The 13,461-nt window shown below is 46.8% G+C and overlaps 1 protein-coding gene across 1 annotated transcript; it reads left to right on the forward strand.

Annotated features, from left to right (window-relative positions):
* Positions 1–5,352: 5,352 nt before the first annotated feature.
* Positions 5,353–12,896, forward strand: LOC123143997 (putative E3 ubiquitin-protein ligase LIN-1). The gene is made up of 7 exons (XM_044563005.1): positions 5,353–6,363; positions 6,605–6,737; positions 7,836–8,815; positions 8,905–9,049; positions 9,127–9,378; positions 9,511–9,820; positions 12,491–12,896. Exons 1-7 carry the CDS (start codon positions 5,450–5,452, stop codon positions 12,598–12,600), a joined length of 2,844 nt encoding a protein of 947 aa, XP_044418940.1. The 5' UTR covers positions 5,353–5,449; the 3' UTR covers positions 12,601–12,896.
* The last annotated feature ends 565 nt before the right edge of the window (positions 12,897–13,461 follow it).

Raw genomic sequence — 13,461 nt, forward strand, 5'->3', positions numbered from 1 at the left:
TAAGCATCACTGTTGTTACAGTACATCTACAAAATGGCAAGAAAACTGTGTTGAAAGTATTTTTTTTATGTAAATTTCGAGTATACAATCTAAACATTTGTAAAGAAATTAGTACCCCCTCCGTAAAGAAATACAAGAGCGTATGTTAAAGTTGTGAACTAAACGTTCTTATTTTTTTACAAAAGGAATAGTTATTATTAATATTTTCTTCGTGAAGATTGGAGAAGTAATTTGCATTTCAACGGGTTGTCAATTACTCTCTCTGTGTAAAGAAATATAAGAGCGTCTAACTTGAGGGAGTACTTGACCAAAAGCGAGGGGATACGTTGGCCCTACAGGCTACAGCCTTCACATGTCGTTGGTTTCTATGGTCCTTATTCTTTTCTAGAAGTTCACTAGCGATAGATTAGCGACCGCTTAACCAACTTGCTATTGTGCCTACGTACTACGTGCATGCAGCTAGGTATGCTTCTTTGGCCGAGATCCCTACGTGCAGGCCGTGACGTTCAAGTTGCAGTTGAAAACTATGGAAGATCTTGTTTCATACATCTGGGGTTTGAGGACGCTCCGACAACGACAAAAAAGGCTCGACCGATTGTCCTAGTACAGTACTCCCTCTGTTATAAGAACATTTTTAACACTACACTAGTGTCAAAAACGTTTTTATATTATGGGACGGAGGGAGTACCATCTAGCCAGTGCATTCAACTTAAGTTCAGAAATACGTGAGCAACAGATTAAATACTCACTAATACGTTACACATGTGAACAATACTGTAATAAAGATGATTTATTATACAAAAGGAGTTGATCTATTACTATAAGTTGTCTTGAATTCCAGACATTTTTCAGAATCGTTCAATTGACGTCGGATCGTCATATTCACGTCAGATAAAGAGTTAGCTCTTTTCTTTCCCCTCTCGCAAGGCGACGGAAAAGCCTTCCTCCCCTCGATTTTCACCGGCGAGCCCGTAGATTCGCCTCTCCTTCGCCTGTCGCTCTGGCGGCCGGTGGTGGGGAGGGGATTTTTGGTGCCTCGGATTCGGCTAGTAGATTAGTAGGGTTTTAGTCCTCGCAGAGCGGCGTTTGGATGGATCGCGGCGCTTCTTCTTCGAATCAGTTTTCCGGGCTCTGACCCCCCTCAAGTTTGTCCGTTGGGACGGATTAGACGATGCTCCGGCGTAGATTCCTGCCAGCTCCTCGGGACGACGAGGTTAGGGTTTCTTATCGTGCGTACGCAACGGCGATATTTGGTGTTAGGTTCTTCAGATGGATTAAAGGATTCAATGACGATGGCTGCGGCTCCAGGTCGTTGGTCCTTAGGGGCACGTGATGAAGACTTTCCGGCTGTCATCGATAAGGTCAAGCCGGTTCCGGTATAGGAGCGGCGACAACGGCGCGTCGGCGACTCGTTCTGGTGGCGGCAATGGTTGTTCGGCGGTCCATGGACCTCGATGTAATATACTACTCCCTCCGTCCCAAAATAAGTGACTTAACTTTACACAATGCTCACTAATTTTGGGACGGAGGGAGTATAACACTAAGCTCCCTAGTTTTTAAGGCCTCACAATCAATTGAGGTCTCCAATTTAAAATCGGCTCATCCGATTTTGACCGGGTCAACAATTTCACAAGGAACTCTCTCATTCAATTTTTTTAATACACTATGCTCACTAATTTTGGAGCTCACCCATTTGATTGAGGTATACAATTTTTATGCCTTGAATTTTACTCCATCAATCCTTGGCTGTGACAATGAAATCTCTATGTTCATGAAGCTCCCTGATTTTAAAGCCCCCTCATTCAACTAAGGTCTTCGATTTGGATTGGATACACGGTTGATTGGGTCATTAACCTAGGCTTTGCGCTGAGATTTCTCGATGAATGGGTCCCTTGGTAAGTCCGGGTGGTCTGGGCCTACGTAGACAAAAGGAAAGTGCCGCGTATGACACATTTAGCACCAGCATAATACACGAGGCCAGTAACATAGATAACTTTGTCATGTATTTGTCAATAAAAGACGCCCTTCAATCACACGGTCAAAAAAGACTCACCCAAACACCACAATAAAAAAAATGATGCACTCACGGACAATTTGCTATGAATTGGTTATATCAAACACTCTCCCACCAATCACTTCCCTGATTTTCACCGTTGGGCCAATCTTTCCTAATCTACAACCATAAATTGACACATCCATCTGTAACCATGATTCCGTAAAGTCCGTCTTTAGGTGTAGCATCTCGGATAAAAAGAACGCACTCCATTGTTTCCTCCACACGCAAACCAACTAGCACATAAATAATTTTCACAACTTAAGGAAATGACCATGTAAAAATAAAACACGTACATGTTGGAAATATGCCCTAGAGGCAATAATAAAATGGTTATTATTATATTTCCTTGTTCATGATAATTGTCTATTGTTCATGCTATAATTGTGTTATCCGGAAATCGTAATACATGTGTGAATACATAGACCACAACATGTCCCTAGTGAGCCTCTAGTTGACTAGCTCGTTGATCAACAGATAGTCATGGTTTCCTGACTATGGACATTGGATGTCATTGATAACGGGATCACATCATTAGGAGAATGATGTGATGGACTAGACCCAATCCTAAGCATAGCACAAAGATCGTGTAGTTCGTTTGCTAGAGCTTTTCCAATGTCAAGTATCATTTCCTTAGACCATGAGATCGTGTAACTCCCGGATGCCGTAGGAGTGCTTTGGGTGTACCAAACGTCACAACGTAACTGGGTGACTATAAAGGTACACTACAGGTATCTCTGAAAGTGTCTGTTGGGTTGACACGGATCGAGACTGGGATTTGTCACTCCGTATGACGGAGAGGTATCTCTGGGCCCACTCGGTAATGCATCATCATAATGAGCTCAAAGTGACCAAGTGGTTGATCATGGGATCATGCATTACGGTACGAGTAAAGTGACTTGCCGGTAACGAGATTGAACGAGGTATTGGGATACCGACGATCGAATCTCGGGCAAGTAACGTACCGATTGACAATGGGAATTGTATGCGGGATTGATTGAATCCTCGACATCGTGGTTCATCCGATGAGATCATCGTGGAACATGTGGGAGCCAACATGGGTATCTAGATCCCGCTGTTGGTTATTGACCGGAGAGTCATCTCGGTCATGTCTTCCAGTCTCCCGAACCCGTAGGGTCTACACACTTAAGGTTCGGTGACGCTAGGGTTGTAGAGATATTAGTATGCGGTAACCCGAAAGTTGTTCGGAGTCCCGGACGTCACGAGGAGTTCCGGAATGGTTCGGAGGTGAAGAATTATATATAGGAAGTCCAGTTTCGGCCACCGGGAAAGTTTCGGGGGTCACCGGTATTGTACGGGGACCACCGGAAGGGTCCCGGGGGTCCACCGGGTGGGGCCACCTATCCCGGAGGGCCCCATGGGCTGAAGTGGGAGGGGAACCAGCCCCTGGTGGGCTGGTGCGCCCCCCCTTTGGGCCTCCCCTGCGCCTAGGGTTGGAAACCCTAGGGGTGGGGGCGCCCCCCCACTTGGCTTGTGGGGGGAAGCCACCCCTTGGCCGCCGCCCCCCTGGAGATTGGATCTCCCAGGGGCCGGTGCCCCCAGGGCCCCTATATATAGTGGAGGGGAGGGAGGGCAGCCGCACCACAGCCCCTGGCGCCTCCCTCTCCCTCCCGTGACACCTCTCCCTCTCGCTAAGCTTGGCGAAGCCCTGCCGAGATCCCCGCTACTTCCACCACCACGCCGTCGTGCTGCTGGATCTCCATCAACCTCTCCTTCCCCCTTGCTGGATCAAGAAGGAGGAGACGTCGCTGCTCCGTACGTGTGTTGAACGCGGAGGTGCCGTCCGTTCGGCGCTCGGTCATCGGTGATTTGGATCACGACGAGTACGACTCCATCAACCCCGTTCACTTGAACGCTTCCGCTCGCGATCTACAAGGGTATGTAGATGCACTCCTCTCCCTCGTTGCTAGATGACTCCATAGATTGATCTTGGTGATGCGTAGAAAATTTTAAATTTCTGCTACGATCCCCAACAGTACAACCCCAAGAGCATAAACGGCGCAGCAAAGTGCACACTGCCCTTCTAGTTTTTATTATGTTTGAGGTGTTTTGTACTTCCCGTGAATCTTTATAATAGATCTAATAATTTTCGCAAAAAAAGACGTCGGATCGTAATGATCCCCACCTTGCTCCATATGTGACACACGCACTGACATTGTAGTAGTTATACTAGGATGTTTACATTTTCAAATGACAATTTAGTAATGGTTAGAAAGGAACCAATCTCATCACTTGACTTGTCCAGATATACCCTACCATCACTGCAAACACCATCCCCACACTTCATTCTCCTATCGAGCTCCTCCACCATGCCTCCTACTCCACCCTCCCAAAGCAACCGTATTGAGCTCCTTCATCGCCCCTCCTCCACCACCTTCCCAAAGCAACACCTCCCTCGCCGTCGATTGAAGTACAAAGTTCTACTATGGACTCATGAGAGCGAGCTCGAGTTGGAGCTCTAGACGGGAGCTCTCCGCATCGTTGGACTTAGGGGAAAAAAGGGCCAGGAGCGAATGGTCTTAGGGTCTCCCAATCCGACTTTGGCGAAGCTTCGACGGTAGGATTCATGCCCGACGAGGTCAGTGCTACACGGATGATGGTGTGAGGTTGGTACTTTCTGGATTTTCTGATGTTGCGTACGTCGATTTGACACGCTACGAACTCAATAACACGACCAACATGCTACAACGATTCTGAAGGTTTGATACAAATGTTGCGTGCTCCAAACTGGTTTTCACATTGCCACAAATGTTAGTTCACATGCTACATGTGTTGCAACAGTTCTTCTCAGGGATTTGCCTTGATCGGTGGGGATATGTTTCATACACAAAAACATTGTTGCATGGGTGTGTTTGACTTGCTACAACGTTTGTCATATCGTGCAGAGAAGAGTCGCGACGATGACAATGGGGAAGGTGGGCGATCGACGCATAGACCCTCACATTCTCAAACCATGAAGTCAAAAAAAACATAGATCGTCTGTTTTACCGGGAACAAGTCAACATGTAAAATGGAGGAAAAATTGAAGATTAAATTATGCTGCAGCCCCATGTTAAGTTTGTAGTAAGTACGTATAAATTATGCAGAGTTTTTAGCTTGTTTCAGCTCTCGACCCGTCATTTTGCTGCCGCATACCGACGGGCACGCCTTGCTTGTCGTTGTCGTCGTCCACGCCAGCGCCAGCGCTGCATGGGAGCATGCATATGCATCTGCATGGCCGCGCCCTTGCCCGTGGGGCTTGACCGACCGGCGGCCCCGCGCTTTTAACCGTGCCACTGCCATCCTCTCTCCCCCCTAAATGCCTCGGAGAAGGGCCGCACTGCACACGGCGCCTTCCAGTTCTTGTTCTAGCTAGCTCTCGCCCCAAGAACCGCGATGCCGCCGCCGCCGTCCTCCTCCTCCCTCCGCGACCTGCTCGCGCGGGAGCGCTCCGAGCTTCCCGAGCCCGCCGCGCCGTGCCGCACGGTGTCGAGCAGGCAAATGCCGGGGTCGCCGCCTCCCCGCGGCGCCGACGACGCGGTGGGCACGGTGGTCTCGATGCTATCCGGCTACGCGGGGCGGTTCTCCAAGGACGCGGAGTTCCGGCGGGCGCTCCGGGAGAAGTGCGCCGCGTGCCTCGCGCCCGCGGCGGGGGAGCACGCCGTGCTGCTGGCCGACCTCGAGCTGGCCATCGAGAGCATCGAGCGCCTCGCCGACGCCGCCCCGTCCCCGCGGGACTCCAAGATCCGCTCGCTGCGCAACTCCATCCGCCTCCTCGGCATCGTCGCCGCGCTCCACGCGCCGCCGCACCCCGCCGCCTCCGGTGACCGCGAGGGCGACGCCCGCGGGGTGCCCAGCTCCCACCTCTCCGCGTGCGCGCAGCTCTACCTCGCCGTCGTGTACAAGATGGAGAGCGACCCCCACCTCGCGGCGCGCCACCTCCTCCAGGTGTTCGTCGACGCGCCCCACCTGGCCCGCAGAACCCTCCTCCCGGACCTCTGGGCCCACGTCTTCCTCCCCCATCTGCTCCATCTCGAGGTCTGGCTCGCCAATGAGTCCGAGCTCGTCGCCGGCTGCGGCGACGCCGACGGCCGGAGCAGCAGCAGGATGAAGACCCTGCAGAGGCTGTACGACGACCAAATGGACAGCGGCACAGCTCAGTTCGCAATGTACTACAAGGAGTGGCTCAAACACGGCGGCGATGCGCCGCCCGCCATCCCCTCCGTGCCATTGCCTTCGACGCCCTGGAGTTTCGACAAGTGGGAGAAGCACTCGTCGTCACTGCGCACGAGCTCCATCAACAGAAATCTGTGCGTCAACCTCGTCAATACTCACTCTGTTCCTAAATATTTGTCTTTCTAGAGGTTTCAACAAGTGACTACATACGGAGCAAAATGAGTGAATCTACACTCTAAAATATGTCTATATACATCCGTATATGGTAATCATTTCAAATCTCTAGAAAGACAAATATTTAGGAACGGAGGGAGTAGATTTTTACACCGTCAAAAATTAGTATAAGAATGTCTTGACATCATCTGATTTTTACAGGTACAATGCCGTTTTCGGCACGTCGTTTGAGCAGGAGGACGCGAAGCTGCCGAATGAGGCTGAATATGTCCCGGATATGGATGTGCAATTGGATGAAAATTCAGATAGCTTGAAGATGGAGAAGCCTGCTCATGTGAGTCAACAGTTCCTTTCTTGCCATTATATATGGTGATTAGCCTGATAGGCTGACACGCGACACGGTGTAAGTTTGTACGCGTGTCTCAGATTAGGACTACGGGTATGCTTTGGACAAGAGACAAGTTATGATCACTCATCGCCGTCCTGATAATTTGGCTGCACAGCTGTCCGTGTCCCAGGGAATCGTATTTGTTTTCTATGGTGTGGGGACTAGAGAATTTTGGCTGCATTTCTAGCAATTTAAGATGCAAGCCTTAACTTGGGCCCAGAGATTTTAGTTGCACGTTAGAACATTGCAATAGCATTTCCAGTTCATAATATTTCTAAAAATTGATATAACGGTAATTGCTAAACTGACGTTGCAAAGTTCATTCAGAGTGCACTGTACTATGGTGCTTTCAGAAATATTGTTACTGTTATTGGCGTCTGGTAAATAGTTTTCCTACATCTTCGTGCTCATCTTGTTGTATTACTTGCTTGATTGCTGAGTATATATTTTCCACGTTCATGTAACTTTTATGTTGCCATGGCTGGATTTTACTAGTATAGCATTTCGAATACAGAGATACTGAGGATGTAGTTTTCCTAGCAAACAAGGATTTTTTTTTTATTCCTTCTGCTGTAAAATTACACTTGGCTTACCTGCGAATGAGAAATTCTGTGAAGCTGCACCTATGGTTCCATTGTTATTCAAGATATACTTGCTATCCAGATTATGTCCACAAGAAGGGGTCAGCTTTCCATTAGTTTTGGAAGATATGGAAGGTGAAAAGAAAAGCTTTATCTTGGCTAGTTACTGTTGTGAAACTTTAGTTCCAAGACACCCTCATAGTAGTTAATGTCAGTCAAGACTAACATGATGGAACTGAGTGCCTGCTCGACCCCGTAAACATGTCTTAACAAATATAAAAACCATTTTGATTGACTTGGAAAGGCTTTGAAGCACAGGCATGCATGGCCCATTTACATTTCTTTTGTCATTGATGTTTGAAGCCTGCCAAATTGTATTGTTAGTTTCTCACAAAAGCTGAGTTGTTTAATCAGCAATATATATGTTTGAAGTTATTTAACTTATGCTGTTTTGAGTAGACAGAGAAACATTGGGCTACAAGAGAAGCAGTCCGGCATTCGGAAAGAAAGCACTGTTCCGGAAACAGCACCAACTCCACGCAAATCCTACTCGTTGCGTTTACTCTCATGCCGCGGAGATGTAAGCAGGAATGTTATTGATCACCCTAAGGTAACAAAGAGAGGCAATGTCTCTGTCGAGAAAGAGCTAGATTGCTGCGAGGTAACAGTGAGTCTACAACGAGCAGTTTCCATCGTATCGAATTCAGACAGTCTTACACAGTGCGAGTACGCTGTGCACGAAATCGCCACAGCATGTTCAAATCTAGGTGGGGGTCCTAATCTTGGAACTTGGATGTCATGTCCCTCTTTTATTCAAGGGCTTCTCGAGGTCACATTCACTTCCAAAGATGATGCAGTACTTGAGTCAGCAATCTTGATAATGGGAGAGCTGGTTTTGAGAAATGAGGTCAATAGGCAGATCGTTCTTAACGCAGATCCACAGCTTGAGATTTTCTTGAGGCTTCTGGCTCTGAGAAGCAATGGCTTGTTTCTGAAGGCAACTGCAGTGCTTTATTTGATGAAGCCAAGAGCTAAGCAGATGCTATCTATGGACTGGATGCCACTAGTATTGCACATATTGGAGTGTGGGGATGAGGTGCAGCTTGTGTCTTCCCTGAAGTGTTATCCAAAGATGGCGGCATTCTACTTTCTAGATCAGCTCCTTACGGGGTTTGACATCGACAGAAATGTCGAGAACGCAAAGCAGATGATTGCTCTTGGTGGTTTGGACCTGCTGATGAGCAGACTTGAAGTTGGTGATGCCCGTGAAAGTAGAATCTGCATCTCTCTCTTGACCTCATGCGTCCAAGCCGATGGCAGCTGTAGATACTACTTGTCTGATCATCTGAAGAAGGAGCCTCTTGTTCAACTTCTTGTAGGAAATGAGAAAAAGGCTAGTGCTGCTGCCCTTAACTTGATGAGTGAACTAACCTGCCTTAACAGGTAAAATAGTTCTACATTATTGATAAAAGGTGTAGATTCTGAGAAGTATATCCTTTGAATTAAACTTGCAATTTTTTTATGCAAACCAGAACAAGCCAGATGGTAGAGTTCCTCAAGGAGCTGAAAAGTGGTGGCTGCTTAAATACAATGCAAATTCTATTGGTCTATCTCCAGCAGGCTCCTCCTGTCCAACATCCATTAGCAGCTGTCATGCTACTTCAGCTTGATCTACTGGTAACATGCATCTTGTTCGTTCGCTCAGTCAAGCTTTTCTGCTTTTGTACAATCCCCTTATCACAGTTTTCTTGCAGGGAGATCCTTTGCAGTACAGCGTTTACCGACAGGAAGCGATTGATGCTATGATGGCTGCCTTGGAGCATAGTTCAGAGAGCGTAAAGGTGCAAGAACAGTGCGCTCGAGCTCTGTTGCTCCTGGCAGGGCGGTTTTCATCCTCGGGAGAACCCATAGCAGAAGCATGGCTACTGAAGAGAGCAGGCGTAGATGGCTCCCTGTCGGAATCATTTAGAAGAACAGAGATTTTCAAAAATAAGGGTGCACGAGCGGTATGCTGTCATCCTTTTAAAACCATGCTGTATAATTTGCCTTATAAGTTACTCGACAACCCTGTTTTTTGGAACATGGTTCTGTTGCATAACTTCAGTTTTTACTTACCCGGATGCTGTGTTAATTCACAGGAAGAAGAGAAGGTGGTCGAAGAACGGCTGAAGAAACTTGCCCTCGTGCTGGTAAAAACCGGGAACAAGCGGTTCCTCGCGGCGCTGTCAAACTGTATATCTGATGGAATCCCAACTTTGGTCCGAGCGTGCCTCGTAACGGTAGCATGGATGAGCAGCTCCCTCTCCCCATTGCATGGATGCAACACTTTCCAGCCTTTGGCGTGCTCCGTTCTCGCTGCTAAGCTTCTAGATAGGTTGAGCTATGACAGAGTTATGGAAGAGAGGGTGCTCGCTTCGCTATCGCTGTTGAACCTTGTGAGACATCCAGGTACATTTCCTTCTGCCGTGTGCAACATACTATTGCCATTAGTGTTTGTTGGCCTGAATTTATTTCCTAGTATAGTTTTGAGACTTTACAGTACACTGTCTTGCATTTTTTTTTCGAAAAGGGGGTTTACCCCAGCCTCTGCATCAGAAAGATGCATACAGCTCATCTTATTAATAAAAATATCCAGCAACAAGTCTCCAAGTCTCGAAGTAAGAAGTAAACAAATGCTCACAAGAGCTAAACAAAAAAGACAAAGCCACAACCGGTTGGCAAATAGAAATAGGAGCACTACATGCCTATCCTATTACATGACCGCCATCCAAACCGGTTGAAAATATCCCGAGCTACCATCTCCCATCGGGTAGACGCAGTAACCAAACGCTCCCTGGCCTCCGTCGGAGTGAGTAGCGACCACATACGGATCAACCCAGTGGCCCTGAAGATAACCTGCAAAAAGTGAATGTTCGTTGTTCTGTTAAAAACCAAATCATTTCTACAGTTCCAGACTGCCCATAATAAAGCACAGACGCCTACACGAATGTGCCTCGCAGTATCTGAATCAATCCCATCGAGCCACGTTCCAAATAACGTGTTGATAGAAGTGGGCGGATTAATATTAAAAGCAATATGAATCGATTGCCATAGAATCTTGGCCAGCGGACAATCAAGAAAGAGGTGTTTGATAGTTTCGTTATGGTCGCAAAAACTACATCTTGCAGAACCCACCCAGTTGTGTTTTGCCAGATTATCCTTAGTCAAAATAACTTGTTTATGCACAAACCACATAAACACTTTGATTCTCAAAGGTACCTTCACTTTCCAAACGTGCTTCGAGGAAGGAATCACGCTAGTGTTAATAACATCCAGATACATGGATTTGACCGAGAACACGCCGTTCTTAGTTAGTTTCCAATACATCTGATCTGGCTGCTGAGACAACTGGACATCCATCAATCGTCTTACAAGATGAAGCCAGGCCTCCCAACGATTTCCCACTAGCGTCCTCTGAAAGCTAATATTGAGGGGAGTGGATTGTAGAACGGTTGCAACGTAGGCTTCTCTACGTTGAACAACGTTATACAAAGTAGGATACTGAGGCGCAAGGGGAGTCTCCCCAAGCCACGTATCCTCCTAGAACCTCGTAGTAGCTCCATTTCCGACTAAGAACCTTGTCCTGTTGAAAAAGAGTGGTTTGACTCTCATCAAGCCTTTCCAAAATGGTGAGTCAGTCGGCCTCACTGTCACCTGGGACAAGGTTTTAGAGTGAAGATACTTATTTCACAAAATCTGAGCCCAAGTAGCCTCCGTCTCGGACGAAAGTTTGAACAGCCACTTGCTAAGGATACATCTGTTTTTGAATTCCAGATTTTCAATACCTAGACCCCCTTGGTCCTTCGGCCTACAGATTATATCCCATTTAGCCAGCCTATACTTTCGTTTAAGCTCATCACTCTGCCAAAAGAATCGTGATCGATAGAAATCTAGCCTCTTCCTGACTCCCACCGGGACCTCGAAAAAGGAGAGGAGAAACATAGGCATACTTGTGAGGACCGAATTAATCAAAATTAATCGCCCTCCATATGACATGGGCTTCCCTTTCCAACAGCTCAGTTTCTTCTCAAAACGATCCTCGATGCATTTCCACTCTTTGTTAGTCAGCTTACGATGATGAATGGGTATACCTAAATACGTGAACGGTAACGTTCCCAATTCACATCCGAACAATTGTTTGTAAGCCTCCTGGTCATCATTAGCTCTTCCAAAACAGAACAATTCGCTCTTGTGGAAGTTAATTTTTAACCCGGTCAATTGTTCAAATAAGCATAACACGAGCTTCATGTTTCTCGCTTTCGCCAAGTCGTGCTCCATGAAGATGATAGTATCAACAACATACTGAAGGATGGAGATACCGCCATCAACTAAATGCGGAACAAGGCCACCTACCTGCCCCGCATCCTTAGCCCGTCCTATTAAAATGGTCAGCATATCTACCACTATGTTGAATAGGATCGGTGACATTGGATCTCCTTGCCTTAACCCTTTTTGTGTCTAGAAGTAGTGACCTATGTCATCATTCACTTTAATCCCTACACTCCCTTTTTGCGTAAAGGATTCAATCTGGTTTCTCCAGGCCGGATCAAATCCTTTCATACGGAGAGCCTGTTGAAGGAATGGCCATTTAACTTTATCATATGCTTTTTCAAAATCCACTTTAAAAACAACGCCATCTAGTTTTTTTGAGTGAATCTCATGGAGCGTTTCATGCAAGACGACAACCCCTTCAAGGATATTTCTATCTGGCATGAAAGCAGTCTGGGACGGTTGCACCACAGAATGCGCAATCTGCGTAAGTCTGTTAGTCCCAACCAGTCTTGAGTACTTTTGGTACAGTCTTGCATAATCTTCGAAAATATTGCTTTCTGGGATGGTACATTTGGCAACTAGTAGTAGTACTTATAATCAGTTCAAACCAGATTCAATTGTTATGATCCATTCAAACCAGATTCAATTGTACTTATTTATAAGGCTTTACCTAAGCAGGTCTTGTAAATGAATTTCCTGTTCTACGCGGGCTTAAATACCAAGTTCATTTCCCGAATAATTTTACTTCTGTTGCTCCGCGTGAAGCCTGAATTCTCGATCATTTAAGCCGATATTTCCTCCTGACAGAATGCTTGGAGGGGCTTTTGCCACTGAAGAGGGACACAACGGAGTCGTTGCGTGACCTGGCAGATGTGACGTGGACCGCCAAGGAGCTCCTCTTCGCGTGCTGCAGATGACAGACCCTACCTGAAGAGGGAACAGCTTCTCAGTGCATACCAGCATGGAAGAAGTGTAGGGATCAGTCACAACTTAGTGTAATTTTGCCCCTTTTTTGTACACATTTCTTTTCTTGATTTGTAAAGCCTCAGATTTTATTTCCCTTGTAACACAGAGATGTTTTCTCCTTGCTATGAGTTTATTATTTATTTCCCTCCGTAGAGACCTCGGAGCACTCCCACAAGGCCAAGGACTCTAGTTGCTGGTAACCATTGTGAAGTGTGGTGCTAAGAGAATAAAAGTTAGAATTGGTGAATATATAAGGTAGAAAATGCTCTACCTTTATCTTCAGGAGAAAAAAGTTAGAATCGGCTCTAGTACTAGAGCCAGATTTCTAAAATAGAGTTAACCACATGCGGCGTATACTCATGCAAGTCCAAATTTTGAGGGAGAAGCAGATGAAGAAATGCAATATTCACGCGGGCCTAGAAATAGATGCTAACAATATTTGAGCAAATTTAATCGAATTCTAGCATTTTTCTTAGCACACGTGACATTGCTCACGCTCTGGTCTGCTCTGCTCTGGAGTAGTTATTTCAAAACTTCGGCCGTGAAACTCGCCGCCGAAAGACGTGGTCCGACGTGGAGGTGTACTTCTGACTCTATCTTACGGACAAGAAGCCAGCAAAGGGCATGTCGACGAGACTGTACCGTTGGCTGCTTGAGCTGGAGCTGGAGACTCCTGGACATACATTACTCATGAAAAAGTTGTCGGCCGCTGAACCACTTGCATCCTCACTTGTTAGGTACAAATACACTGCATCTGTGAGCGGCGTGCATTCCGTTGAAATTAATGGTGACCCGATTCAACGATGACGGCT

This window comes from Triticum aestivum, chromosome 6D (genome assembly GCF_018294505.1).
Source record: "Triticum aestivum cultivar Chinese Spring chromosome 6D, IWGSC CS RefSeq v2.1, whole genome shotgun sequence".
Lineage (NCBI taxonomy): Eukaryota > Viridiplantae > Streptophyta > Magnoliopsida > Poales > Poaceae > Triticum > Triticum aestivum.